We start from the raw sequence: 27,357 nt of genomic DNA on the forward strand, positions 1-27,357 counted from the left end.
CAGTGTATCATACTAGCCAGATAAGGGCCCTACAACAATTCGCCAACCACTAACTAGTGAATAGTGTGTAATAATTCAATATTGTAGCAATTACTAGTGCTTCGCATTGTCTGAAACTAGTGAGACATAAGCAGGTTACTAATACCTAGTAAGCAATGGTATACTGTACTGTCCTACAACTAAAATTTATGTCTCAACTTTACTCGAATATCTAATATGGGAAGCCCGAGGAATGACAAAAAGGTATCACTTTAATCTACTCAGGGTCTCAAGAAATAGAATTTAAAACCCAAACTTGGATCCCAAAGCTAGAAAGGTCGGTCAGTCATCATGCAAGGGGGTGGAGTTTGATATTCGTTGCTTGAGTGAAGAGCACTTACCACCAAACACAGCTTTCCTCTTCTGGCTCTGTACGTATTTGCCCACGTCGCTGGCAAAACTACTACTGTTCTCCTCGAGTCGATCCATCGTATCACCCGCAATTCCAAGGCGCTCGGTGCGCTCCTGAATACCACGAGTCATAGACGACCAATAGCCTTCCTCGTTGCTCGGACCCGACTGTGGTGGTGGTGCACGGCCTTCCCGCAGGGCTTGACGGCGCTCTTGTTCGTCAACTCTCATTTGTTCGATCATCCGCTTCGATGGTGGGCGATTAGGGCCGCCGACTATATGACTATTAGCATGACTGGAAGCAAACTCGAACCATTTTAGTATGAAACGCACTTAGAATATCCATATCTTGCGGCGAGATGTATTGAGTTCCTGAAATCCATTGGATGTTGGTGATAGTTGGACGAGCCGGTATCACCTTCGCGGGATCAAACAGTCGGTCCTGGGAAGGGCTCCTGTAGAGGTAGTTAGCAATCAGTTTTCATCACAATGAGACAGGGAGTCATACATTTGGTGGCCCGATCCCCAAACATTGAAAAGCCCCATTTCAGATGGGCCAGTCCAAGTCATCACAGTCCCCGTAGGCGTGATGTGTGCCTCAGAAAGTCGTCTCATCTCAGCAATGTGGTTTATATTACTGCAGCCAATTTCTTTCAAGGCAGGAATAGAGAATGCGCGTGCATTTCCATCGCCGCAAAGACATACAAGACTGTAACCACGACCCTCGGTTCGCACGACCGCCGAAGAGTCAACAAAAAAGTCGTCCCACGTCTTGTGTGCGCCCTTGGATGTTGCGGGCTTAAAGATCCGACAGCTTGATGGCGAAACTGCAACGAGGACACCATTGATCTTCATGCCGTTTCTCAGCCCGCCAACTGCGTTTGGTGTAGCAAGAGCATTACCCCCGGAGTCTGCGTCGATTGGGATGAGGTTGCAGACTTTGTCCTCGATGTTGGAGACGCCCACGAATGCAGCCGAATAGGCACCATTAGCAGTTGGTAGAATCTTGAATGTTGCCACATTTCCTCGGTTCGTACCAACAAAACAGCAGATGCTCGAATAATCTTCGCCCTCTAGCGTCATCACACCAAATTCGATGGATGTAGGCCATTCAGGCGGGGCGTCCTCCGTACTACTCTTCTTTCGTACGAAGCTACTCCGTTTGGATACCTTCGAAAACTCGGATAGATGCGCGGTGTGAATAATTGCTGGGCCGCGCAAGTCCATAATGACCAAACTGCCTCCCTCGAACCCAGCCGCCACGAAGCCTACTTGGCTATGTTTCACAGCCGTCACTGGCCCTTGTTGCATATCCAAGAGCGTCAAGGGAATAAACCCGGACTTCAGGCCAGGATCTGTTCGGTGATTAATAGATGTTAGTTTTCCAGGTTGGTTAGGACCAGGGGCATCATCGCGGCCTTGCGAAAGATTATTGCCCCATCTGAAGACAACGAGCTCTCCGGTGCGAAGGCCGATAGATAATTCATTTGCACTGGCGGCCAAGGACATTTCAGTGACTTCAATATTGCGGACCCGGCCAACGGCCCTAGCCAGATCAACCTGGATAGCCTCGCCATTCTCAATTTCGTCGTCATGACCAGCGTCCCAAAGACGCACAGTTCCATCTGCGTGTGCAGTTGTAATGACGTTGCGATTCTCAAAGCGCTTGAGAGGGTTCTTTGCCTCCGCACCTCCAATCACAAACTTAGGCCCTTGCATTCTGCGCTCTCGCAGCCCAAGCCACACACTGCGGTCGACTGGAGTCAGAGTAGCTTTATTCACGAATGGATGAACGAAAGACAAGAAGGGGTGAAGCATATTGGTTGGTGTAATAGCATGCCCGCTAGGGAAGCTCATCGTAACCAGTTCCCCGGAAGAAAGAACGGCTAGCAAAGCAATTGGATCGTGGGCACCCGCAAAATAAGGTGACAAGCGAGGGATAGGGCAGAAATTGATGACCTGTGCACCTGGCGGAATTGGCAATAACATGTGTCGGCGTGTTCTCTCAAAATAGCTAGAGAGAACCTGCCAAGAAGATGTCTGGTAGTTCGGAGTCGGGCCCATGTCCAAGAAAGTGAGGCCTTTAGTTGAATCCCCAGCATGTCGGCCGCCGGCAACAAGAAGCCCGGTATCATCAGGGTTATCTTTTGCGCACCATTTGACCTTCACAATAGGTTCCTTAGGGCCACTAGTTTCGCCATCTGGTCCCGCTGGCCTCGAGCCACCTGGCTGGTCAACATTGGTGGCCTGGAGCGTACGGGCTTGAAGCTTGCGGCCGTCCTTTGAATCCCACAAAACCAAGCTGGTATCTTCATGAACAGTTAGGACAAAAGTGCCATTTGGGTGCCAAATGGCTTCAGTCATCCTGGGTTTGCGCACTCCGCTGGAAGGCGCGTCGGGGTCTCCGCCAGGGGCGCCTGGTGGCACTTCATAGATGAAGTATTTTTGGGCAACATTCTGTTTGAATGAGAAGGTGACTGCTCCTTCTGAGTATCCAATGAGTATTTTTCCAATATCGCGCGTAGAAAATGCGAGCGACACGACTGGGGAGAGTCGTGCGCGAGGGTTCACATCCAGCCACAGATTTGGGATCTTATAAGCAGTCAAAGACTCTCGGTCTAGATCATAAGCAATGACCTCGCCTTCGTCAATGTTAGCCTATTTTCGTCATTTGTCAAGTAATGCCTTTGTATCCAACACACCATTTGAGAGACCAATGAAAGCATAATCAAGACTCGCGTCTGTCGCAAGAGCTGTGGCTTGCCCGGGAGGCGCGTACGAAGTCACCAAACGCTTAGTTTCGAGGGAATATATGCTGACTTCATTTTTACTGTCGACACTGACGAGCTTGTCGGCACAGAACTGGAGGAACTTGGCCGAGGATTTCCGCGGGAATTGAAATGTGACCAGCACTCGACGCTGTCCGAAAACATAGATCTGGCCGCTGCCATACGGGGTATCGTTGGTGCCCACAGCAAGGAGGGATTGAACCGGGTCATATGCAATCACGCTAATCTTCGAGTTCACACCACATCGTTCAAACTGTGCACCAGAGTCAGTTCACGAAGGGAAAAAAGGGTGCCTGGAATGCCAAGACGAACGTCGTCGAGCTTGAAGAAGTCTGCTGCCAGACCTTCTGAAAAGTCGTGCTGGATACCAGCTTGCTTGCCTCTCAAGAACTGTGCCATATCCTTTCCCTATGCGTTGGGGTTTGACAGGGTATGCAGCAGGTTGAAAGGGAAAAAAGGTGGTGGAGCTTCGTTAGCTGACGACATGGCGGAGGCTAAACGGATCTGCCCCGCTCCACTCCCGCCCTGCGGCTGCAAGCCATGCTGGAAGCGATCTCAGTGTTATAAACAAAGAAATAGGCTGGGAAGAATATTTTAAACTAGACTCATTTGAACAGAACAAAGGGTAAGAAACTTCTGCCATTCTTGACATACATGCCAGCTATTGTAGGTCATTAGTATCGTCTATACCGGCATTGTTGAACTCCGAATCACATGCCGAATCGAACTATAGACTGTGGGGCTCCGCATCGTCAGTTACAGAGTGGTTCTCGAGATATATATGTACCACCTGCGGCGGCTATAGCTTACGGCATCGTTGACTAGTAGCACGAGTGGCCACATATGGCCTTCCACAGATCGGAATTAGAAGAATAAAACCGCTTTTGCCGCTCAAAAAGATCCTTGTGGAGTAGATTAAGACGCTCATATTCGGGCAAGTAATACAAACAATTGCTTCATCATACACTAATCTCTTTGGTATGGAGACCTCCAGAGAGGTACTCCAAGCGTTAGCTTAAGAAGATATTCGTCAGAGGATATAGTATCCTAATCCCCACAAGCAAGTCGTACATTAGACGCAAGCCCAAGTACTAACAATATACCTAGCACGTCCTTGTACAAACTAGTAGTTTGTACAAGGACGTGCCCTACGTACAAGGCTCATACTACTACTACCTTTTGCATTCTGAACTATTTATATCTTGTTGAAGCCATACTATATTCTAAAGCGAGGGGTCTGAGGAGTGCCTCTCCTCGATAATACTACTCAAAGGATACTGAAAGGGAAAAAGGACTGGGGCAAAATAAGACTTCCAATTTCGGGGTATCATGTCGCTCAAACATGCCAATAATGCTATGCCTCTCCCTTCGCCATGTTGTATTTATACCGGATCCAATTCTAACATTTTGGTAATTGTTGTGGTCAGTCGCCTCCGCGCATCAAACTCTTTAGCTTCATCTCGGTTTCGATAGTACTGAACGGTGATTTGTGACACGAGGCGATAACATGCATACCTAATCAAACATGTTAGTATGAAATGAGACCATTGCATACTTTCCAGCAGTATCACTCACATCAGTATTCGAATCGTTTCTCCCATCGTTCTCATCAATGAATATCCAGCTCCTTCTAGAACGGCAGGGGTTTCACCCTCAAAAACTTCGGCCATGAGAACATCTCCCCAAAAGGCGCTACTGAAATCGATCACACCCGACAATTGTTTTGATTCTTCATCCAATAAAACGTGTGAGGGTCGTCCAAGCCCGGCTACAACCAGGCGTGGAAGCATGACGTCGTCCAATGCCGATTGCAATCGAGTCATCCCGTCTCGGATCTCAGCGTATGGTAGGCTAATAAACATATCCTCGGCATCGCGAAGAACACTCTCAAACAAAGCACTGAACGCATCCCTCCAAGATGATTTTCCAGCACCTGCGGCTACCTGTTGAAGGGAGCCAAATGCAGGGGCAACATTCTGTCCAATAGTACTGGCTAAGAAGCCTAAATGTCGATCGATGCCATTTCGTTGTTGTACAGTGAGCTGTGGTGCTATTTGCAATAGTGGTGTTCCCTTCATATATTGGCGTATAGAATAAGCAGATCCCAGTGGATTTCCATTGGGATCGTAATGGTAGAGTTGCGGGATGCAGGGATTGGCATTTTGCCCAAGTACAGCGAGAAAGCGAGCTTCGGTTTCGAGAAAGAATCTTTCGTGTCGGAGAAGAGGCGTTCGTGCCGAGGGTGCACTTTTGAGTAGTAGTTTCACGCCGTTTGATAGTTTCAGGAGGCGTAAATAATGCATATGGCCAGCGATAATTTGTGATCTTTGCACATATACAGTTGACGGGAACAAGAATGAGATGAGGGTGTCAAGTTTCTCATATTCGTCCAACCAGGTGGTTTTTATCATACTATGAGTAGAATCCATGGAGGCTCCTTCAAGCTTGAGGGGTAGAGCATCAGGCTTTGTAGAATGTGTTTGCACATATGTACGATGCATTCTGTTACAGTATCAGAGCAGAGCAAAACAATGAAAGTCCGAGAGCTTGACACTGGTAAGAGGCTCCGGATGCAATCTTCTCTGTTAAATTGATAAACGGCGATGAGACCCCTCCCTTCATGGAAAGGCGGTCCAGGAAAGAAGCAGACAAGGAACTATCGGGCTTTAGAAAAAGGACAAGGACTCAGTTAGCCCCCCTAAGCCACCTGGCATTGAAATCCACAGCGGTATCCATCACAGACGTAAGGAAGACCAACGAGAGGACCCAGGGGAGCCACCAGACCGCCAGCGTTGCAAGCCCATGTTATGTGCAGGATATGATCACGGGCCTTTTCCGAACCAGCCCATTGCCTCTGTAGGTTCATCTACGCGAGATACAGAGCGGAGGTGGCCCAAGTGGTCGCTAATATACGATACAGGAACCTAAAGCAACAGGTCCACTGCATCGTTTACCACGGTGCAATAGGTTTCATACCATTAGTCGTCTCCAATTGCAGTAATAAACTAGCGAGGTGAGCGACATCAAAGTCTCGGCATAACGCAGAATGCAAATGATATTCAAAAAAGCGCGATGCTGGCTCGCCAAAGGATCCCGCTCTCAGCGAGACTAACATCCGAGCACCCGGCGGCCACCAATGAGAGGGACGCCTTACCGAAATCCGTTGTGGATCCTATGAAGAACTCGACGGGCCACATCGGACTAACAAATCTAGATACCCATAGAAGGTAGTTGTGTTTCGAAAAATTGTTCCTCGAAACTTAGTCGGCTCTTCGTCATGTTAGTGTCATGACGTCTTGGCTTCGCATCTGGACTAAAAATAATCGGCTTGTCCATCTTAAGCGTTCACAAGCCGTAAAATTGGCAAGTTAGAAGACCACGATTGTGCATTTGCTTCTTTTATATCTGTAAGCCGTGGCCATTTTGATGAGATGGATGGGATCTATCTTTGACATGTTCCTTTGGCCGAAAGCTGGCTCAATCGAAGCTCCAAGGTTGTTGAGGTAAATGTAAATAAGATGCCGTTGAACAGCATAGACTCGTGTCAGTGGTCAAAACAGCGTGGAATCTTAGATCGTATTTGGTATGTACAAAGTACCTGTCAATATAGAATAAAGCCCTCTTTTGGACGCGCTTGCGAATAAATGATGCTGGAACAGCCACGCAGACAACAGCCAGTAGGAGAATTATTTGCGTCTGCTCTCATGCAAAGCCGCCACATGACTCGTTAGTCGTCGCGAATACATTCTTCGAAATCAATAATTAGAGCGAGAATGCAGATAAGACCATGCCAACGCATTCGACTTGATGAAATGATTATGCTAGGATTTGACCTGGGCATCTTTCCATTTTGCTATCGCTGCCTAAACTCCTTTTGGTGAAGGGTCATAGATTTCGGCAAGGTTGTACCGTTTTAACTTATCGTAATCACTTTGTACTACACTCATTCCCATCAGGTTCTATTTGGCGTCAGTGAATGGTCCTTTGGATAGGAAGCAAAGCCAATCGAATACTTACTTGAGAAACTTCGACTAAAATCGTCAAATCGTAGTTTGTCAAGTCGACGGAGTGCTCAGGACCAACGATTTCCGCAATAGTCTTGATCAGGTCATCCCGTTTGAACTTGTTGTTGCCCCGAATAGTTGGCCGAATAGCAAACTAATGGGAATGGGGTACAATCAGCAAATGTAATCCTAGGCGGCGATGACTACCTTTCTTGGCAAGTTGCAGTAATGTCTCAATGGCGGCGTAGACCAAGAGAAGTTTTCGCTTTAACAGGGTGATGACCCACCTTCTTCGGTCCCCCTCCTGAATGGAAGTGTGGCCGCAGCATCTCTTTGATGAAGGGCTCAAGTTCCACACTGAGCGTTTTCCGAATAGAAACAACAGGGGTCATTCGCTTGATATATCGGCTTCTCTTCGTCTGTGGATTATCCTGCGCCTCGGTACATAGACGATGCACCAGTTCCACGGGGTCAACAGAGCTATCGATTCGAGCAAAAAGAACTATTTATTTTGGAATTAGTATCAATCCTGGTACTGGCGTCATAACTTTTCATCTAATGCGAGACCCTGGACCGTCGCGCCATCATAAGAGACAAAGAACGCACCGCATGGCATTTCTAATCGAGTAACTTCCACTGGGCGCTTCTTAGTCTTATCCTTGACGGGCTGCATTCCAGCGAGTTCTCTTTGAATCTGAGCCTCGATGTCACCATCATCAGAATCTTCATCCTCTTCATTTGGAGGTTTCTCTTCAGATTTCTCCAATATCTAGATATGACGAGTAGTTAGTATATGTTAGCGGGAATAATGTAATATGCAAGAAGTTCCACGATATATGAATTTTAAGAGAGAACGCACCTCGGAAAGAATGTCTAGCACTTCGGCTTTACATTTCCCTTCCCTGCCCATGTCACAGGTCACGAAGATCCCCGCATCGCCGGCGTCGATGTTAATCCGTTGCTTAGGCGGCGGACCCTAAGTATGTAGTTAGTTCCATGTACTGCCTTAAAACTGATAATCGGGCGTTCTGTATCAAATCACAAGCCCTTCTTATGGAGGAATGGATACGGCTGACTGAGGGGAAACAATACCTTTCGCCGCTTCGAAGACGCTGCATCTTGAGGCATGCTGCGTTTCCCGTCCGATGTCATTGGGAAAATCTAGATGTCCCTGTTTTGCTGCAAGAGTGGGGGAATCAATCGAGTTTTGTGTGTCTGCCTATTTGGGGTTAGCGGGCGCAAATCGAGTGGATCACTCAAGTTACCGGTAAGCGTGGTCGATCCCGCGAGTTGTTTGGATGAAGCTTATCATTGTCTAGCTCATCACCTTGAATGGTTCACGAACACCTCAGAACAAATAGAATTGATATTGAGGGACATGTTCTTGAACAAGTTGATTTGATAGCATTGGGTCCGCTCACCATGTGGCCGGTTACTTGTCAGACAATACACAATATAAACCTGCATCTTACTGGAAATGGCGTGACATCAATAATCTTCATGGGATGACGTAGTGCATGTACCTACACCAACCTGTCGAGGAAGCTGCCACCAAGCGCGGTCTCGCTACTATCTGTGGCACCTTCCGATTCTTCCGTATCACCTGTTCTTCGCTGATGTAAAAGCGAGAGCAAAAGTTCTCTCTTCTTACAACTCTCTCTCTCCTCCCTCACTCTGCTTTACCATATTTTCTATCTCCCCACCCATCATGACTTCCCTCGATATTGCTACGCAGGAGCTTGAGAATCCTATTGATTTAGTGGAATACCTCTTTCGACGTTTACGTGAAGTCGGAATTCGCTCGGTTCATGGTGTCCCTGGTGACTACAATCTGTCGGCCCTTGACTACTTGCCAAAGTGCGATTTAGAGTGGGTCGGAAACTGTAACGAACTGAATGCAGGCTATGCTGCTGATGGATACGCACGAGTAAATGGAATTGGCGCGCTGATAACCACTTTTGGCGTTGGCGAGCTGTCTGCCTTGAACGCAATTGCCGGTGCATATTCTGAATATGTCCCCATTGTGCATATCGTTGGTCAACCGACGACTCAATCGCAGAAGGATGGAATGCTACTCCACCACACCCTGGGAAATGGTGATTTCAATGTTTTCACGAAAATGAGCGCCGGGATCTCCTGCTACGTTGCTCAGCTGAATGATCCTCACTACGCAGCTACATTCGTCGATAGTGCGATCCGTGAATGTTGGATTCGCAGCCGTCCCGTCTACATCACTCTGCCCACCGATATGATTTATGCCAAGGTGAACGGAGACCGCTTGAAGAAGCCAATTGACCTAGCGCCGCCTGCAAATGATTCGGAGAAGGAGGATTATGTCGTTGATGTTGTTCTGAAGTACCTACATGCTGCGAAGAAACCGGTGATTCTAGTTGACGCATGCGCGATCCGTCATCGGGCGTTAGAGGAGGTACACGAGTTGGTGGAGACCTCTGGGCTACCCACGTTTGTGACTCCAATGGGCAAAGGAGCTGTCGATGAGACACACAAGAATTTTGGTGGCGTCTATGCCGGTAATGGATCCAATACCGGCGTTCGTGAAGTTGTCGAGTCTTCCGACTTGATCCTCAGCATCGGTGCCATCAAGTCCGACTTCAACACGACTGGATTCACCTATCGCATTGGACAATTGAATACAATTGATTTCCACAGTAATTACGTTCGCGTGCGTTACTCTGAATACCCTGAGATCAACATGAAGGGAGTCATTCGAAAGGTCGTCCAGAAAATGGGCAAGTTGAATGTGACCCCTGCTCCTCAAATCACCAACAAGCTCCCAGAGAATGAGGAATCATCATCCGATCAGAATATCACCCATGCCTGGCTGTGGCCAATTATTGGTCAGTGGCTGAAGGAGAACGATGTTGTCATCACAGAGACTGGCACGGCAAACTTTGGAATTTGGGACACTCGCTTTCCTGCAAACGTGACTGCCATTAGTCAAGTACTTTGGGGCAGTATCGGTTACTCGATGGGATCCTGCCAGGGTGCTGCGCTAGCCGCGAAAGAACAGAATGACCGTCGCACGATTCTTTTCATCGGAGATGGTAGCATTCAATTGACTGTGCAAGAACTCAGCACAATTCTGAGAAACAAACTTTCGCCTATTGTGTAAGTCCCTCAATCTCCTTTCCCTTCTCTTTTCTTGTGCCAAGCCATTCGATGCTAACGTTCCTAGCTTTGTGATCTGTAACGAAGGCTACACCATTGAGCGCTATATCCATGGCTGGGAGGCGAAATACAATGACATTCAGCCATGGGACTTTGCGAATATCCCGAAGGTCTTCGGCGGCAACGATGGATATAGGGGGTACAGAATCAAGACCCGAGATGAGCTGAATGGCTTGTTCGCTGATGAGGACTTCAATAATTCTAATCAACTCCGACTGGTGGAGCTGTACATGCCTCGCGACGATGCGCCCGCTGCCCTCAAGCTCACTGCTGAAGCTGCAGCTGCGCGCAACAAATAAGCAGTTCCTGATTGATTTGCTGTCCCCATGCACAGCGCCAGAATTTTGTTTCTCTCTCTTTTCCCAAATGGGGAGCAATTTGTACCGTTATCTATTTTGCGATATCATATCAAGCCATGTTTCAGATCGAACGGCAGGGAACCTGCTCAGGCTAGTCACCGAACGACTTGGCTGAGGCTGGACTGGACTGTGTCGCCGTGAATCAGCAGGAATACATGGTGGATATGATTGTCGTCTAATCAGCAACACATAATCTCCTCCTCTCGGATGCATACACGAAACGAATGAAATGAAGTCTAATGTCATTATTAAATGAGCAAAAATTTCCTAGAGGGCTGATAGTGGGTTCACTTTGTACTCGTCCGTAGTAAGCACATAATTAATTTAATTAGTTATCAAATCGACCAACGGTGGCTTCTAGTAACTTTGAATACCACAATGGATCTCGCCGAGAATCAGTGGCTGTCCGTTCTGTTTGAGACAGACAGAAGAGAGCCCATCAAATAAAGGGGGGATTTGGTGGTTGTTTGGGGGGATAATGTAGCTGAAGAGAGGGGGCTGAAGGAATAACGGGGACATGGATCCTCCTCTTTCCCCTCAATATGACACCTGCGGCCACAGAGCCAGGGGTAGATCAGATCCGTAACTCACCCACAGGGGGGGGGTTATCTGCTTATTCCGTTTGATTTGTTGATTCTGCCTACTACCCAATCCATGCTGCTCATTATTTTCAAGATTTCATACCCTCCTCCAGCAAAATAAAAAGAAATACAAAAACATCCTGCAATCTACACAATCTCCATTTGGTCTCCACCCGGTAAAGCGGGCCCACGTGACGATCACAAAGCGTTCTCAAGGCATCAAAGGTCTTGACTCTATATTGTCTCCTAAACATTAGCTATTATTTTTGTGTTGTTTTTTTTTTTTTTGGTATCGCTGCTGGTCGATACTTCACGGTAAGTCATTGCGCAATGGAATCTGGATACGAGCCTGTCTCCAATGCAAGGCATGGAAGCTTGATATGCATTCTCTTCGCTTCCACTTGCTTTGGTTTTTTACAATCATCAGAGAGATGGGATCCCCCTCGCATCATTTATCTGTCTCTTTCAAGTTGCTAATCTTTGATCGTTTCAACAACAGTGAGCCCCAGCTTCTTCAGCTGGCCCTAGAACGGGGTTCACCGCAGTGTCTTGGATTCCCATTGCCCTCCCACCAGGTCCGCCTTGCGCTTCGGGCACCGCGAATAACCTCGGAGACGCCGAAATTCAGATTATGCCGGCGAGCAAACCCGCTACTTGAACAAAATTCTTGGAAACAGCCGGGAGATTGATGCGACATTAAACTTTGGAACTTGTCGTCAAACTCACGCCATTCGAATCGAGGATTCTGCCCTCAATCTTGGGACGGGACTGTTGAAGTTTTGTGATGTGTATGATAGTCGAGGCAATCCCCTCGATCCTTTCCAGTGTGACTTGGATCTTTTGATCCTTTCTGAGAGACTGCGCTGGGCGATCTGAATCACAGGGTTCAATTATCAATCACAATGGACGGCCAACAACGAACATACATCCCAGGGCCGCCCACACTGCCTCCACCTCCTCCGCGACACCCTCTACAACACCCGCAGCTTCAGCAACCAGGGGTACCACCCCCACCACCAGGTCCGCCACCAGGAACTTCATTTGGCGTATCGTCAGGATGGCCGCAAAACAACTACGCTCGACAAGCTATGACCCCGGGCTTCCCACCTCCACCACCACCGCCACCACCGCCACAGCAAAACCCGCTTGTTGGATATCGTGTTCCTGCCCCTCTGTCTATCGACAATCAACCTCTTACATCGGCTACATATATCCCAGGGCATGATACAATTGGAGTTGGCATCCCACCTTTGTTTGAGCCCGGCCGGACTGGACATGAGGCCTATCCACCACAAAGGCCTGTGACCAACCAGAACTACGACTATTCTGCAACCAATGCAGGGACATACAATCCCAGTAATTATAATCCACAGACACCCGGCGGCGTAAATGTTCCGCCTTACCTCCACGGAAACGTTCATGAAATCCAGTCGAGTGACAACCTACCGCTAAACTCAAGTCCCGGCGTGGATCTTTCGAAATCGCCCAGCCATCGTCACAATATCAGCGGTACATCATTAGGAGGCCTCTCGCCGAGCGAAGCTGCTGTCCATTGGCCTCTCGATCGGGTTCTTATGTGGCTTGCCAAAAATGGATTTTCCAATGATTGGCAGGAAACATTCAAGTCTTTGGAGCTACAAGGCGCAGACTTCCTTGAACTCGGTCTAGCATGGGGTGGACGTGGGAATCTTGGCAAAATCCATAAGGTGGTGTATCCTCAACTGGCGAAAGAATGTGCTCGAAGCGGAACAGGATGGGACTCTACTCGCGAACGAGAGGAAGGGTTGCGTTTGCGAAAACTGATTCGCTCAATTCACGACGGCAACCCCGACTCGTCCATCTCGACGCCTTTGCGGCAAGAGCCTCCTTCATTTCCAGCTTCCTCTGATTCTGGCACTGGCATGACTTTTCATCAAACACATATCTCGGAGCCCCGGTCGGCTGGTCCTACACCTGGGGTCAACGACATCAGTCCTGGTCAGCTTGCGGAACTTCAGACATCCACACAGGCTCAGAAACAACCCCCACAGATGCGCTCTGTCACTCAGCCTCTGCCTGCCGGATACGAGTCTCCCAAGTACGACTCACCAATACGAGAGTTTTCAACCTTGCAACGATCGGAGTATTCTAGGAATACATTGGCGCAGATGAATGACCACAAGAGGCAAAGCCCTTCTCTATCCAGTGAGCATGGGACGTTCCCATCTCGCCGTCAAGACAGTCCGAAAAGCGGCAGTCCGGCTCTACAATTCGCTTCACCTTCATACCAGGGCCTCACATCGAACTCCACCGCTGATTTGACTCTGGGGAGATATGAGCATTCTCGTGGGAACAGTGCAGACTCGACTGGTGCTGGCCGAGGTGGTGTAGGCCGGTACTATGACCACCGCAGACAGGGCCAGGAGGGTGCGCGTCCTTCTCCTCAGCAAGAAACAAATGCTCGGCCATGGAGTGGTGAAACGCCTACCTCTTATAGGGAGCATAACAAGGGGTTCCTTAACATGTTCAAGAGGAAAGCCAAGGCAAACGAGTATCCGTCCCCGGAGGAGCAGCACTCACCTCAGAGTCCAGAGCAGCGGCCGAATGGGTCCACTGGCTCTTATACCCCATATTCAAAGCCAGGGTTCAACATAAGCGATATGTCACTAGGAGATCGCCCCTCCTCTTCAGGAGTCAAAACGAAGAAGTGGGTTTTTGCAACCACTGATGGTGTCAACTATCGCCTGGTTGATATATCAGATATGGAGTCGGTCGAATCACTTCGTGCCGGTATCTGTAAAGATCTTGGTCTCAATGACTGGGCGAGCGCCCAGATCTTTCTCACTGAGCCAGGTCAACTCCATCATGATGACCCATTGAGTGACACGATGCTAGCAGTCTCTCGTCGAAACAAATCTGACGCCTACGGCTCTTTGAAGCTATTCATCCAGCCTAACCCCTCACAACCTGCAACATCATATGGTCTTGGGGTCTCAATACCCAGCGATAAGCCCACATCATCCCCAACAACATCGACACATCCCGTTATACATCGTAAACCGTTAGAACCAGATGCTTTGGAACGGATATCCCCTCAAGCAACAGTCAAACCTGGATCGCCTTTCCCTAGCTCTGCGCAGCCAGCCCCTAAGTCTTCTGGCGCGAAAACAGCACCCGATGGGCCTGAATCATCAACGCTACTGGATCCCGAACAAGCAGACCTTCTCGCACGGCATGAGGCTCATCTGCGCGAAGTAGAGCGAAAACAAAGAGAGCACCGTATCACTCGTGCTCCTCCCACTTCTCAGCAACAAGGCTTCAAGGGCACTTATGGCGAAACCGGGTACAGACGTGAAGGAATTATTGATTTCAATAGCCCTCGCGTCTCGCCCTATGAAGAGAAAAAGCAGCAGCAGCAGCAACAACAACAACAACAACAACAACAACAACAACAACAACAACAACAGGAAGGCCTTGTTCCTAGGCGTAATCCACCCACTGCTCCTAACGAGTCGAACACTCTTACCAAAGTCAATTCTCTCAGGAAGGGTCCTGGCGAACGTGAACGTCCAACTCGGGCACAGCCCGGCCTCGGTGCCGCCCTCGCCAACATGGGTCGTATGACGAGTTCAATTGGCACACCGTCCCCTTCAGTCCAAGTTCCTTCCACGCCTTCATCTATCAATCGAGATAGCACAGGCTCAGAATCCGATCGACCACCTACGCTCGACTCCGCAGCAACGGCTTCGACTCAGACAACTCTAGATTCATCTAGGAACGGGCCTAAGTTTCCCGAGCATGTTGAAAGATCGCCATCTCCGTTCAGTGGATCGAAATCACCGCAGCAATCCAGAAAGTCTGTCGGCCCAGAGTTTGATTTCGAAGAGAATGAGGTTTCGTTTGCGAGAACTCCACATGTCAGTCAGGACGCCGACGGTTCTGATGATGATTCTGACGACGGCCTTTTTGCTATCCGGCCTTCAAGGGCGGAACCTGAAAAAGTAGAGTCTGAGAAGAAGCCAACTCTTACCGTGGACACAGAAAATACCAAGCGTCGCACTGTTACAATCCAGTCCCCCAAATCAGCTTCCCAAGGCTCATCACTTTACATGCCTTCAAGTCACAGTCCTGGTGGGGATCTTTCTGACAATGCTGGTCAGTTTTCAGGGGGTTCCCACGAAGCGGTCTCTCCCGTCAATGCCAGAATTGACCGCAGAGATTCTTTTACCAATCACCTATGGGCTAGCAGACCCCCAGTTGAGGGTGTCATTGATAACCTGGACAGATTCTTCCCGAATGTCGACCTTGATGCGCCCTATCTCGAAGATCCACCCTCCCCAAGCAGTCGCATGAACGGGGAGAATGAAGCAACTCTTCGGAGTAAATCACAACTTCCTCAGGTCCCGCCTGCTCCTCAAGGAGCCCCTGAATCGACTGCACCGCATGGGGCTGATTCATCGACCGCCCGGCCAATTTCAGTCGCTGCACGCAACATCAAAAACAGTGGCGGTGGTGGGCTTTCGCGCACAAAATCCATTCGACAAGTTGCTCAGGGTGCAGCTCACCGAACCAAGAGCATTGGCCCTGCTACTGGCCCTAAGAAATCAGGAGATCTGTTGCGACGTAAGAGTACCAAGATGTTTGGTGCTAAAATCATGCAGATCAGTCCAAAGCCCGGCACTAGGCTCAGCCAACTCGATCCTATCCCACAACATACTAGCCAGCCTGGACCGGCAGAGTCGGTTCCACAACGCCAGCAAACATTCCGCATTATTCGAGGTCAGCTTATCGGCAAGGGCACCTATGGCCGTGTCTATCTTGGTATCAACGCCGATAATGGTGAGCTCTTAGCAGTGAAGCAAGTCGAAATCAACGCCAGGATTGCAGGAACGGATAGAGATCGGATCAAGGAGATGGTGGCTGCTCTAGATCAAGAAATTGATACAATGCAGCATCTGGAACATCCCAACATTGTTCAATACCTTGGCTGTGAGCGAGGAGACCTTTCAATCTCTATCTACCTGGAGTATATTTCTGGTGGCTCTATTGGTAGCTGCCTTCGCAAGCACGGTAAATTCGAGGAAAGTGTGGTTAAGTCCCTGACGCGCCAGACCCTAGGTGGTCTAGCCTATCTTCATGACATGGGCATTCTTCATCGTGACTTGAAGGCCGACAATATCCTTCTGGATGTCGATGGCACTTGTAAGATTTCTGACTTTGGTATTTCCAAAAAGACGGATGATATCTACGGAAATGACTCCACCAATTCAATGCAAGGATCGGTCTTTTGGATGGCCCCGGAGGTCATCCAGTCACAAGGACAGGGATACAGTGCCAAGGTCGACATCTGGTCTCTTGGATGCGTGGTTCTCGAAATGTTTGCTGGTCGTCGCCCCTGGAGCAAAGAGGAAGCGATTGGTGCCATCTTCAAGCTTGGCAGTCTCGGTCAGGCTCCTCCTATTCCCGATGATGTCTCTATGAGTATCAGCCCTGCTGCTCTTGCATTCATGTATGACTGTTTCACGGTGTAAGTTCTATTTCAACTCCTCTCCCTATAAAAATCAGTATCTAACATGCCTACAGCAACTCTTTCGGAGCGCCCAACTGCCGGAACTCTGCTCACGCGTCACCCGTTCTGTGAATCAGATCCCAATTACAACTTCCTTGAAACGGACTTATACGCCAAGATCCGAGACGTCTATTAGATCTCTTATTCTTTTTCTATTTGTGGTTCATGAAAATAAATGTTTTTGGTTGGATACGGTGATGAACTGTCTGTCATCATTCATGTCAGTACATACATATACCCAACCCTCCGGCGTCTTACTTTTCAGTCATTCGAACAGTGTTTACAAAGGGTGCTTTTGCGAGATATCAGTGTATTAGCGATCTTTGCACATAGCAATGTTCTTCTACGTGGATTAAGGGCTCGTAATTCGATTTGTTGGGCAGCGAAGTGTTTTTCGTGCTGGAAACGATCGCATGCACATAATATGATTCACCATCTTCACATTCTGATACTGATCTCCAAATCCTTTGGGTACACTTCTGATGTTCTTGTAGGCTCTCAGGCTTCAGTTTCGTCCTGCTAGCAAGTCACAAAAATTGGTACCCGCAGTACCTGGTTGGATCGCTTGGGCTTCAAAATTTCATAATACATCCTGGATGTGCTCACTGCCTAGTGAGCACATAATATATTACCAGTTCAAGTCATCCATGCGATTTTCCAGTGTGAAGTTGCAGTCTGGAATACAAATTTCACCCGTTCTCATTCGCCTCCTCCTCGGGAATCCAGTCATTGTATTCATCAAGCATATGGTGGAATGGCCAGTCTGGCCTCTGGTAAGTCTCATAGTCATCAAGCGATTCATCAAGGTTCATATTAGCAATGTTGAGATTAATCCAGTGAATGTGTGCATCGCGGCCAGGCAGACGACCGTAGATGAAGCCACGATAATTCGGATCATCGACGCCTTTCAGGACTTCACGAGCATTTTTGTTGTCATTCCCTGGGTCGGGGATATATATATTCTCGGTCATGATAATTTTCAGGTCTTCGCCAGACTGGAGGTCAGCGAATACAAGAGGTGGTTCACAGTTTTTCTTGACCTCTGTATAGAGTCTCCACATATCCTCCGGTGTCCCGTCTTCTGCATCAGGCTCATCTTCCTTCCAGGGTACAGGACAAATGACCTTCTTGCCCCAATCTTCATCATCGATGTGGTTCATAGTCTGAATCTCCTTGTAAAGTGCCTTGACTTGTGTATCGCTGAGCTTGTTGGTGAGGAAAAATAGAGGAATGCTGTTCGTTCGTCTATCGACAGGATTCCAAGGATGTGAGATAGGATAGAATGGTTCGTCATACCCAGAATGAAAGACCGTAGGTGGGAACAATTCTATTTGCCCATTTTGATGGTCTTTCGTTCGAATTGGGTCTTTTACCCGTCCTTCATAATTGTGTAGCACTTCACTCAGTGTAGTGCAGCGTACACAAGGTCCCACTCTCGTCCTGTTAATGGATAGAAATTCTGTCGAGCTCGCGTTTTCTCTGTCGATCGGCTTCGTGAGTAGATATGGCATTTTGAGATACCGGTCCGTGTCTGCATATGCGTTCACTGCTTCTGGAATTTCGGAGATATCTCGACGAGACAGAGGGCAGGTCTTCCCCCAAGGAATCAGAGTGATGGAGGGCTTAGGCGTATTCTTGAATTCAGCATCAGCATTGCTTCTGTTGCGTTCGTTGCTGGTCCTATTTTTCCCCAAAAGCTCGAGATCGATAGCACTTTGTAAAAGAGCGGATATACCCTCACGCTCTTCTTGGGTATGCTCGAAGCAAAGAATGATGTTGATAGTTGGCTTCCCAGCCTGGAATTCCAATCCAGGTGGGAACTTGATCGGTTCCATCATGCTCTCTTCTGCCCGTGATACGATATCCAGGATTAACTCAGGAGGTAATGGTGTATCTCTAGAAAGTGTCGACATAGTAGCTGCAAGAGTCTCTTCGTGTCCAAAGGATTCCAACGTAGTAGGTGTGAACGCAGGTTGATCTGGATCATGTATCTCGAACCCAAGATCTGTATAGAGCATTGAAGAATACACCCGGTTTTCCAAATTATCCACATCCTGATTGATGTCGAAGCTTTCCAGGTCATCACGCAGAGAATTGTTGCGTGATGAACGTTTAGCAAAGATACGAGCTTGCCCATTCTGTTCCCCTTCCCTAATAGCAATCATAGCGAGAGAGATGCGTTCATCCTCACCTCGTAGAGGGAATTGGCCTTCTACTTGGCGCTTCGTTAACTCATCTGCCACAACAAAACCTAAATGTCCATTCCTTTTCGCGATAACAGCAAGGCCATATAGGTTGGCTAGGCTGTCGCTGTATCCACGCTGTGGAGCAACTGATCGTAAAACTTGTTGATTTGGATACCAAGTCAGGATTTCTATTTTGCGTACTGCTGGCTGAATATGCCGCATGAGTCTTTCTCTGTCATGCGATTTGATATCGGCCAGGAAGACCAGCAAGAGGGATTTGGGCTGGTTGGCCCCCACTTGTGCTGTAGGCAGTCCGGTGGGAAGTGCACCGTACAGCAAGATATCTTTGTGATTGTCGTGAGGACTCATCTTTGCGTCCCCTGAAGAGAAGTTCATAGTAAAAGAATCCGCTTCGTGTATTTCATGGAGAAGGAGCAGTGGTGAGTTTATACGTTGATTTCACAGCATGGTGGTTCCACTTTTGCCAGGCTACTTTAGGGTCCACGAGGCTGTGTTGCCTGGGGTTGATCCCTTCAACTCGATGATCAGCGATCCTTCGGGCCATTTTCCCTGAAAATAGTTTCTTATCTCAAGGAGTTGCTACTAGTGGTTCCTGTGCCATTGGACTAACTCAAAGTGGTATTATAATGCCCTTGGGGCTCGCATTGAGGATCTATAGGTGTACTTACGTGCTATGACTTCGAGCATTTCAGGTCAGATTCAGATTCAGGTTCATGTTCGCCTTATAAAGTTCTCCGAACGCTGAATCAATGGCATCGTTTCGTACATATACAATGATTGCGCTATTCCACATGGTATCTACTAGTAACATGCTAACGATGCGAATTCAAACGGAGGCTTCATGAGCTTGTGCTCAGAATATCATCCTCATCCCCATCTAGATCAGTCTGCTCGGTCTGTAGACCAGCTACACCGACTCGGAAAATACCTTCACACCACTCGGCAAATGTCCCAACATCCCAAACAGCATCATCACGGCCTTTACCTTTCTTTCCGAGGAAATTCCCCTTACTCTTTTCCGATGACGCGTACTTCTCCAAGAAATCTTCGTAGATCTGAATCGTACGGTCCTGTACTGCACCAACAAGAGTTTCTTTCATACGAGTATCGTCGATATATGCGTTCAGCATTTTTCGAAGGATTGGAACCTCTTTTTCAATGGTATGGCATGTGGGAACAGTTAGTTCCCCGGGTTGCAAATTGCGAGTGTCCACAAACTTGGCGGGCAACGAAGCAGTCATTCGAGCGGCAAAGGCGTTGATAAAATCATTGATCACGGTGCGAAGACGGCCATCTAATTCAACCTTGGCATCCAGCATGTTCTCCACGACACGTGGAATTAGACCATGACCAACTAATCGCATTAAGTTGCGAGGATTGAACAGGCCACCGCGTTCACGCAATTCCCAAAAGGTGCTGGTGACACCAGAGAAGTCAAGCGAGACATCAGGGGCAACGAATTCAATATCGAATGCAACAATTTGCTGCTTCAAGATGAGAAGATGACTCATTAGGAATAATTGTCCATCGGCCGGCGTGGATTTTGAGGAAATCAAAAGACTGGCACTATGGAGAGATTCGGTAGTCTGGTGGACAATTTGATGGGCAAGATCATCGAACACGGTGGACTGGAGCGATATTATCAGTATTTATGCGCAATCAATGAACTGGCTAAAGTCAAGACAGGAAAGCTCACGTTAACAAGGCGATAAATCCGGCTGAGGAGCCAAATTGCCTTTCGTAGTGTTGGATACCATCCTTTGAGAGCAGTCTGGGTTTCAAAGTCCCATTTGCCATCCTTTTCCTGCGAAGCATCACCGGGCTCTTCACCATCCTTGGCAATGTCCGTCATATCGATCATGTTGTTTGCTGTCGTGTCCTTTTTGCCGGATATTTGTGTATCGCTGACCGTCAACGATACTTGTCGGCTATGCATGGGGTAGTCAATGTCCTCGGGGCGAGGCTTGTATCGTTCAATGCCGTCTTGGAGGATTGCCTGAGCACGGAAGACTAAACGAGTTTGGACATCCTGCAGAGCAGGCTGGATCAAAACAGAGAAGTCAAGCTGGTTTGTATCAGTCGGCTCTGCGTCATCCTCTGGATCTAAAAAGTACCGGGTTTGAAGAAGTGTGCAAAGTTGGCAGAGGTTGACGATGTCGGTCTCGTGGATAATGCGAGGCCGAAGGTGGTCATAAAGCGGTTCACAGATAGATTCAAGAAAATCATACATTCCACCTTGGCCGTGAAACCATTCACCCCACAAATCATATTCATCCAAACACAGACCTCGGATATAGCCAATGCTTGCTCTCGCGAATGAGACTAGATTCTTAGACGAGCTAGGAGTCTGCGTGATCTCTATCAGCTTCTTGCGGGCAAGAGGAACTATGAGTCTTGCTCGGGTGGCGGCATAGTTGCTGTGTAGCTCGTTCATCAGGCTTTGGTACTCGGCTTCGTTGTTCTGCTCTGGGTTGAGCGGTGGAACTGCTCTCTTTTGGATTTCTACCCCAATCTGCTTCATCTCTGGGGCGCCCACTCTAAATTTCGCATATAAGAGAGCAGAAAGTGCCGTGTCATTTAATTGCTGATCGGAGATCTTCTTTGACACATTTTGGTAGATATCTCGAAGGGCACTCACGAAGTTTCCACGGATCAGGGTAAGGGCGCGAGTAAGGAGGAGTCGGTATCTAGAGCGATAGACGTCTGCTTCTTTTTGCTCCGGCTATATTCCATGTCGGTTTAGTATTGGCGGAGTTCAACCAGGAAAGATAAGAAACTAACATGTCGTTCCATGTAGTCTAGACAAACGTCTAGGCGTCGTAGCATGTCCGAGAATTCCTTATCGCGGACGGTATTTCCAGCGCCCGGCGCATTGAGCCGCCGCGAAGCAGGATCCAAAAAGTCATAGTAATGGAGATTATGCTGAATTGCGTTTGCCAGCTTCGTGTCGCGTTCTTGAGCAGATAACAGCCCCTCGCATTGCTTCTCAAAATTGGAAGTTTGCGACTCGACGGTTCTAAATGATTCGGATAGACTGGAAAGATCGTCAAGGAGAGCCAATGTGCTCGTAAGGATTTCATCTATGTGCTCTTTCGATTGTTGGAGGTCATCCAATGTGCCCCTAATTCATGAGAGTTGGCCCGTTAGTCTTTACTATAATCCTCAGCCCCACGGTCATGGGGACATACTGATATTGATCGTAGCTTTCTTCAACGAGATCGTCCTTAACGCCATTGAGCCATGACGAAAACTCAAGTTCATTGCTCCAATTTGGAATGTCTGGTTTTTGTAGATCTGAAGGTTGCTCTTGTGTCGTCTCGAGGCCAGGTCGGATTGCGAGAGCGGTTGGTTGCCGCGGCGGTCCAGATGGTGCTGTCTGGCGGCGGGCGCGCTGTCGCGTTGCAGATGGCATTGTGCAGTTAAAACCCCGTGAACAAAGACGATCTCAAATTCCAAAGCATATCATTCTCAGAACCTGCAAGAGGCAAGCCACTAAGAAGCCTGAAAAGGTGAATCTGGAGTGCGAGGTGTTCATCTCCGGCAGCCATGCCGCATTCTGCCACCGGATTCCGCTTCTACGTCTTGTGACGCAAACTATGTGGAAGCTTCCTGCAGCTATCTTTCTCGAAGTCGAACTGCCTTTCCAGCTTTCTGGGTATGCACTGAGAGTTATATCGGACGTATCGAAAAATAAATGATGACGACTCGAATGCGACGGCCAGCGACACAGCTGGCTCGTCTAGCTGTACGACCTAGCACTGTTTCTCGCCCTACCCTCAATGCGCCATGGCGACGTTTCGCAAGTGGTAAATCGAAGCCAAACACCTCATCGCATTGGTTCCGCAATTCGCTCGGATTCGCAGTAGCGGGAACCACCGCCTACCTTGGTTATACGTATATGAACGGGGATTGGGAGGCTTGGATTGAGCGTCAGAAAGAGATGAAGAAAGAAGTCATTGATGTGAACGACCTTCGTGCCGACTTTATCCAAGAGAAGCGGAGCTTGAAGAGTCCAGGGGTATATACTTGGGGCTCGAACAAATACAAGGTGGTTGCACCGGGATCTAAGGATTCCGACATCAAGACACCAAGACGTTTCAAGTATTTCAATGATCAAGTGCTGCGGGATTTCAAGATCGATGAGAAATCTGGCGCCGCCATTACAGAGGATGGAGATCTAGTTCAGTGGGGTAAAGGATATTCGGAGACTGAGTATAAGCCTACCAAAACTCTGACCGGGAAGAACCTGACATCACTTGCGCTTTCTGAAAGCCGTATCATTGCGTTGTCTTCAGATGGTAGCTTATATTCCCTACCCATCTCCAAAGAAGACCAAAGCACTGGACCGAAGTCACGAGAGAGCTCTTGGGTACCTTTCTGGGGCAGCAAGTCGAACTTAAGCTATCGTGTTCTCAAGCCATCATTGAAGCTCGGAGAAAAGGTTACCTCAATCCAAGGTGGTCTGGAGCATGTTGTTCTACTGACCAGCTCTGGTCGCGTTTTTACTGCTGCTGCATCAACAGAACATTATCCATCACTCGGTCAACTTGGCATTCCTGGACTATCTTTTACTACTCGACCCAGTGGGCCCGTGGATACATGCCATGAAGTTACTGGTCTTAAGGGCAATAAAATCACCCAAATTGCCGCTGGAGACTACCACTCTCTGGCATTGAGCAAAGATGGAAAACTATTTGCTTGGGGTGACAATTCTTTTGGTCAACTCGGTGTCGAGTTCCTACCAGAAGAACCCTTCAATGACTCTCCCGCTGTTCTTTCAATGAAGGGTCTATACCGCCTAAACACATATTCGCCAAAGGTCACTAGTATAGCGGCCGGTGGAGCTAACACATTTTTCACCGTTGACTCTCAGCGAATTCTAGGCCCGGAGGAAGACAAAACTAAGGTCCGTGACCTAGGGAACATCACTGCTGATACATGGGCTTGCGGCCGAGGTGTTTGGGGTACTCTTGGAGCTGGGAAATGGATTCATCTGCAAGATTCTCCCATCAAGGTCAAAGCCTTGAGTGGCTTGGGCGAATACGATGAGAAGACGAAGCAGATGCTCCCTATTCGCCTACGTACCATGTCAGTCGGTACAACCCATGTTGCTGCTTTGCTGGATAACAAAACAAATCTCAGCGCCAAGAATAAAGATACACTGGATCAATCAAGTGACTGGGGCTATGAAGCTTTCTGGTGGGGAGGCAATGAGAATTTCCAACTTGGCACGGGAAGGCGAGCAAACCTAGCTAAGCCAACATATATCAAGGCGCCCTCCGAGACTCCCAAGAACCCTGGGCCCGAGGCAAGGCTGCAGATCATGCCACGACACAAGGGCAAGGTTGGCAAGCGAAATGTAAACATGGAGCAGCGTGTCGAATGTGGGCGACATGTCTCGGCCATTTATTCGGCCATTTAAAAGTTATTGGCTGAGAATATTTTGTGTATCATATTTCTGTGTAATTAATTATATTCTTACCCTTTGTCAATCCATCTCCATACAATAATTGACATATGTTACCCTTGGAATTCAATAATAGTAAATCTACAATGCACTACTATGTAGGATGGTCAAGTGCAAACAGAACAAACACGATAAGCTTGGACCACCGCTTATCCAAAAAAATTTCCCAGCGCGCGCTCATCTCCCTCCAAACAACGTCGCCATGCCCCGTGAAAATCAAAAAAGAGGTCGCCGTGCCGAACAAAAGGCCCAGAAGCAAGATGCGAAACGTGGGTATGAGGAGACTTTCGAGGCACCCTCCGCGAAACGCATAAAGCCTGACACCGACGCCGACGCCGACATCGATACGAACCAGGCTTCCGAGCCCTTTCTTGAGAATGCCGATTACATTCCCCTCGACTTCGAGGCCGATGGTCAACAAGGAGAATTGAATCAGGAGGGCTCAGGTGATGGGATTTTCTTCGGTCTGCTTGACACCGAGGAGTCGGAATATTTCTCACGTGCCAATGAAATGCTTGAAGCCAACCAATTCGCCGATGCTGAAGAGAAGAACCTGTTCATTGAGAGTGTGTACCAGGAGGCCAATGGGAAAGAGCTGAAGATTGCCTGCAGTCAGGGTTGCTCGAGGCTCATGGAGAAATTGATTTCTATGTCAGATATCCGACAAATCCGACGGGTCTTCAGCAAATTTATTGGTCATTTTCTGCACTTAGTACAGCACAGATTCGCCAGTCACTGCTGTGAAACTCTCTTCATTCATGCTGCTCCTGCTGTCATGGCAAAGACGCCAACCTCTCAACAAAAGCAATCTAATCAGGAGGAGGAGGAGGACGATGCGGAGCCCGAATTGTCGCTCGCTGACATGTTTATGACCGTGATTGAGGAACTGGAGGGTAACTGGGGATACCTGCTTACAGAGCGATTTGCATCCCATACAATTCGTGTGCTTTTGCTTGTTCTCGCAGGAGAGCCCGTTGATGTTGTGTCAAACGATTCTGTTGTGGCCAGCCGCAAGAAGGAGAGACTGACTCTTCCTGGAGCTGAAACTCAGGAAGACAAGATGCCTCCCAAGAAGCGGAGTGTTCCTGAGTCTTTTGCGCCTGCGTTGAAGAAAATCATGAACGATATGGTTTCTGGTCTAGACAACACCTACCTGAGGGCTCTGGCTAGCCACCCTGTGGGTAACCCAGTTCTGCAGGTGATGCTTTTCTTAGAACTTTCTCATTTTGGAAAATCCAGTGCCAAGGACCCCAATTCGATCCTACGACGACTTGTACCCGATGAGTCCTTCGAAGAAGGCACAGAAAGTGCCACTTTCATTCGCGGTTTACTGTACGACCCAGTCGGTTCGCGTTTGGTCGAAACCATGGTTCGGTACATGCCAGGAAAGGTTTTCAAGAATCTATACAAGAACAACATCTGCGAGCGGATTGGATCTCTATCCCGGAACAGCACAGCTGGGTATGTGGTTCTTCGAACTCTGGAGCGACTTGGAAAAGATGATTTGCAAGACGCTATGAATCTTATTATTCCGGAAGTTCCTGGGCTTATCGAGAGGACTCGTCTTATTGTTCCTCGAGTGTTGATTGAACGATGCGTCATCCGTAAGGTTGACACCAAGCCTTTCGCTAAAGCACTGGAAAATGCCTACGACAAGGACCCCTCTATTCGACTTAAGCAGATGCTGAAGCTGGATGAGACGACCGAGCAGGACCGAGAGGATCAAGTTATGCAAGGCGCAGGTGACGAAGAGCGCGAAGAGAGGAAGCGAGGTGGAGCTGGCAAATCTTCCGTCTCCTCTGCAGAGAAGCTTCATGGCTCACTTCTAGCACAAGCTATGTTGACAGTATCGGGCCCACTGAGTGAGCTTGTGTACTCTAGTCTTCTTGCGCAATCACCCGACACTATAATTAAACTTGCCAAGGAGCCTACATCTTCCCGTGTCCTCCAACAAGCCTTGACTCTCCCTACATCTACCGCACAATTCCGGCGACAATTTACTACTCGCTTCCAGGGCCACATCGTGGAGCTTGCTCTTGATAACAGCGGATCTCACGTGGTAGACTCACTCTGGTCAGCCACGAAAGATATCTTCTTCGTCAAGGAACGAATGGCGCAAGAGTTGTACCAGAACGAAATGACTCTGCGTGACTCCTTCCTGGGACGAGCTGTTTGGAGGAACTGGTCCATGGACCTCTATAAGCGCCGACGAAATGAGTGGAAAGACAAAGCTAAAGGCATTGAACGACAGCCCGAGGGTGAAAGCAACGGAGCCCGACCTAAGTCCAAGATCGAGTTGGCAGCTGAACGATTTGCCGCCAAGCAAGCCGAGGCTGCATCTGCTAAATGAGCGAAATACATACCCATTTGATGAATATACCACCTTTTTGATGCGAATATATCCGCGCGTCCGAGTGGCTGCATGCATTAGGGTGCAGGTTCCTTGGCCTGCGTGTCCCAATTGGTCAACCTTATTCCTATAGTTCTTAGCCACCTAAAAAGTTCATGTACAATAGACTACACTAGAAATTCAGGTCCTCGAGAGACCTATTGATTTCTAACATGTACTTGATCACTTATACAGTCCTTTATAAACTAAGTCTTTCGAATTGGCCCGGTTGAACCCTCAAATATGGAAATCCTGAGGCTGCATCTCCGATAAGATTGTGAGCTGCGGGGGCCTTTGACGTGCCCCTCCATCCAGACTGGAATTTGAATGTTGGTTGGCAATGGCATACATCGATTTATATATGTAAATAAAGATGCAAAAGAATAGCAAAAAGAGCTCAATACAGTCAGACTATGGCGAGATTTACTCTGTTC

General features: G+C 48.4%; 9 protein-coding genes across 9 annotated transcripts; 4 read left to right on the forward strand and 5 right to left on the reverse strand.

Annotated features, from left to right (window-relative positions):
• Positions 1-282: 282 nt before the first annotated feature.
• Positions 283-3,578, reverse strand: N7469_004728 (uncharacterized protein; the record flags this gene model as incomplete). Its single annotated transcript, XM_056643648.1, has 6 exons — positions 283-308; positions 381-665; positions 724-845; positions 899-3,032; positions 3,093-3,432; positions 3,492-3,578. The coding sequence occupies 6 exons, from the start codon at positions 3,576-3,578 to the stop codon at positions 283-285; spliced, it is 2,994 nt and encodes a 997-aa protein (XP_056503060.1).
• A 983-nt stretch (positions 3,579-4,561) lies between these two features.
• N7469_004729 (phosphotransferase family protein) lies at positions 4,562-5,680 on the reverse strand (the record flags this gene model as incomplete). Its single annotated transcript, XM_056643649.1, has 2 exons — positions 4,562-4,694; positions 4,755-5,680. The coding sequence occupies 2 exons, from the start codon at positions 5,678-5,680 to the stop codon at positions 4,562-4,564; spliced, it is 1,059 nt and encodes a 352-aa protein (XP_056503061.1).
• Positions 5,681-7,042: 1,362 nt separating this feature from the next.
• N7469_004730 (THUMP domain-containing protein) lies at positions 7,043-8,335 on the reverse strand (the record flags this gene model as incomplete). The annotated part of the gene is made up of 6 exons (XM_056643650.1): positions 7,043-7,138; positions 7,197-7,337; positions 7,471-7,685; positions 7,751-7,952; positions 8,043-8,159; positions 8,276-8,335. 6 exons carry the CDS (start codon positions 8,333-8,335, stop codon positions 7,043-7,045), a joined length of 831 nt encoding a protein of 276 aa, XP_056503062.1.
• Positions 8,336-8,891: 556 nt separating this feature from the next.
• N7469_004731 (alpha-keto acid decarboxylase family protein) lies at positions 8,892-10,671 on the forward strand (the record flags this gene model as incomplete). Its single annotated transcript, XM_056643651.1, has 2 exons — positions 8,892-10,312; positions 10,380-10,671. The coding sequence occupies 2 exons, from the start codon at positions 8,892-8,894 to the stop codon at positions 10,669-10,671; spliced, it is 1,713 nt and encodes a 570-aa protein (XP_056503063.1).
• A 1,543-nt stretch (positions 10,672-12,214) lies between these two features.
• bck1 (uncharacterized protein) lies at positions 12,215-16,932 on the forward strand (the record flags this gene model as incomplete). Its single annotated transcript, XM_056643652.1, has 2 exons — positions 12,215-16,818; positions 16,875-16,932. 2 exons carry the CDS (start codon positions 12,215-12,217, stop codon positions 16,930-16,932), a joined length of 4,662 nt encoding a protein of 1,553 aa, XP_056503064.1.
• Positions 16,933-17,549: 617 nt separating this feature from the next.
• On the reverse strand, positions 17,550-19,415 carry N7469_004733 (uncharacterized protein; the record flags this gene model as incomplete). The annotated part of the gene is made up of 1 exon (XM_056643653.1): positions 17,550-19,415. One exon carries the CDS (start codon positions 19,413-19,415, stop codon positions 17,550-17,552), a length of 1,866 nt encoding a protein of 621 aa, XP_056503065.1.
• Positions 19,416-19,906: 491 nt separating this feature from the next.
• On the reverse strand, positions 19,907-22,479 carry N7469_004734 (Golgi transport complex subunit COG3; the record flags this gene model as incomplete). Its single annotated transcript, XM_056643654.1, has 4 exons — positions 19,907-20,695; positions 20,764-21,789; positions 21,849-22,188; positions 22,256-22,479. 4 exons carry the CDS (start codon positions 22,477-22,479, stop codon positions 19,907-19,909), a joined length of 2,379 nt encoding a protein of 792 aa, XP_056503066.1.
• A 285-nt stretch (positions 22,480-22,764) lies between these two features.
• N7469_004735 (RCC1 domain-containing protein) lies at positions 22,765-24,489 on the forward strand (the record flags this gene model as incomplete). The annotated part of the gene is made up of 1 exon (XM_056643655.1): positions 22,765-24,489. The coding sequence occupies one exon, from the start codon at positions 22,765-22,767 to the stop codon at positions 24,487-24,489; it is 1,725 nt and encodes a 574-aa protein (XP_056503067.1).
• Positions 24,490-24,736: 247 nt separating this feature from the next.
• nop9 (RNA-binding RNA processing protein NOP9) lies at positions 24,737-26,884 on the forward strand (the record flags this gene model as incomplete). Its single annotated transcript, XM_056643656.1, has 1 exon — positions 24,737-26,884. The coding sequence occupies one exon, from the start codon at positions 24,737-24,739 to the stop codon at positions 26,882-26,884; it is 2,148 nt and encodes a 715-aa protein (XP_056503068.1).
• Positions 26,885-27,357: the final 473 nt, after the last annotated feature.

The sequence above is a fragment of the Penicillium citrinum genome, assembly GCF_028827155.1.
Source record: "Penicillium citrinum strain IBT 23319 chromosome Unknown utg000003l:1.0-4596430.0:1.0-4598250.0, whole genome shotgun sequence".
In the NCBI taxonomy this organism is placed as follows: domain Eukaryota; kingdom Fungi; phylum Ascomycota; class Eurotiomycetes; order Eurotiales; family Aspergillaceae; genus Penicillium; species Penicillium citrinum.